This window comes from Buceros rhinoceros, unplaced genomic scaffold (genome assembly GCF_000710305.1).
Source record: "Buceros rhinoceros silvestris isolate BGI_N320 unplaced genomic scaffold, ASM71030v1 scaffold22714, whole genome shotgun sequence".
In the NCBI taxonomy this organism is placed as follows: Eukaryota; Metazoa; Chordata; class Aves; order Bucerotiformes; family Bucerotidae; genus Buceros; species Buceros rhinoceros.
The window spans coordinates 15,768-16,058 of NW_010409137.1; the positions used below are offsets into that span (position 1 = coordinate 15,768).

Sequence of the window (291 nt, forward strand, 5' to 3'; positions counted from 1 at the left end):
GGGAGGACCACTACCGCATCGAGACCAGGGTCTCCTCTGCCTGCCTGGACCTGCCCGACAGCACCGAGGAGAAAGGGGCGCCCATCGAAACGCTGGGTTACCACAACGCCTCGAGCAGGGGCATGTCGGGAGAACCCATCCAGACCGTGGAGTCCATCCGGGTTCTGGGCAAGGGGAGCAGAGGACACGGGCGAGACGCGAGCCGGGCGGCTGCGGGGTGGTTCGAGATGAGCAGCGGTGGAAGCGCCTTTGACAACGGCCCCTCGGGCACGGCGGAGCTGCCTGGCATGG

At 67.7% G+C, this 291-nt stretch overlaps 1 protein-coding gene across 1 annotated transcript in view; it reads left to right on the forward strand.

Moving 5' to 3' along the window:
- Positions 1-285, forward strand: part of RPRD2 (regulation of nuclear pre-mRNA domain containing 2) — a gene marked incomplete at both ends in the record, with an annotated part of 10,364 nt that extends 10,079 nt beyond the window's left edge. Inside the window, one exon of the mRNA XM_010135154.1 lies at positions 6-285. Coding sequence (XP_010133456.1) covers positions 6-285 — 280 coding nt within the window. The remainder of the gene's footprint in view (positions 1-5) is intronic.
- Positions 286-291: the final 6 nt, after the last annotated feature.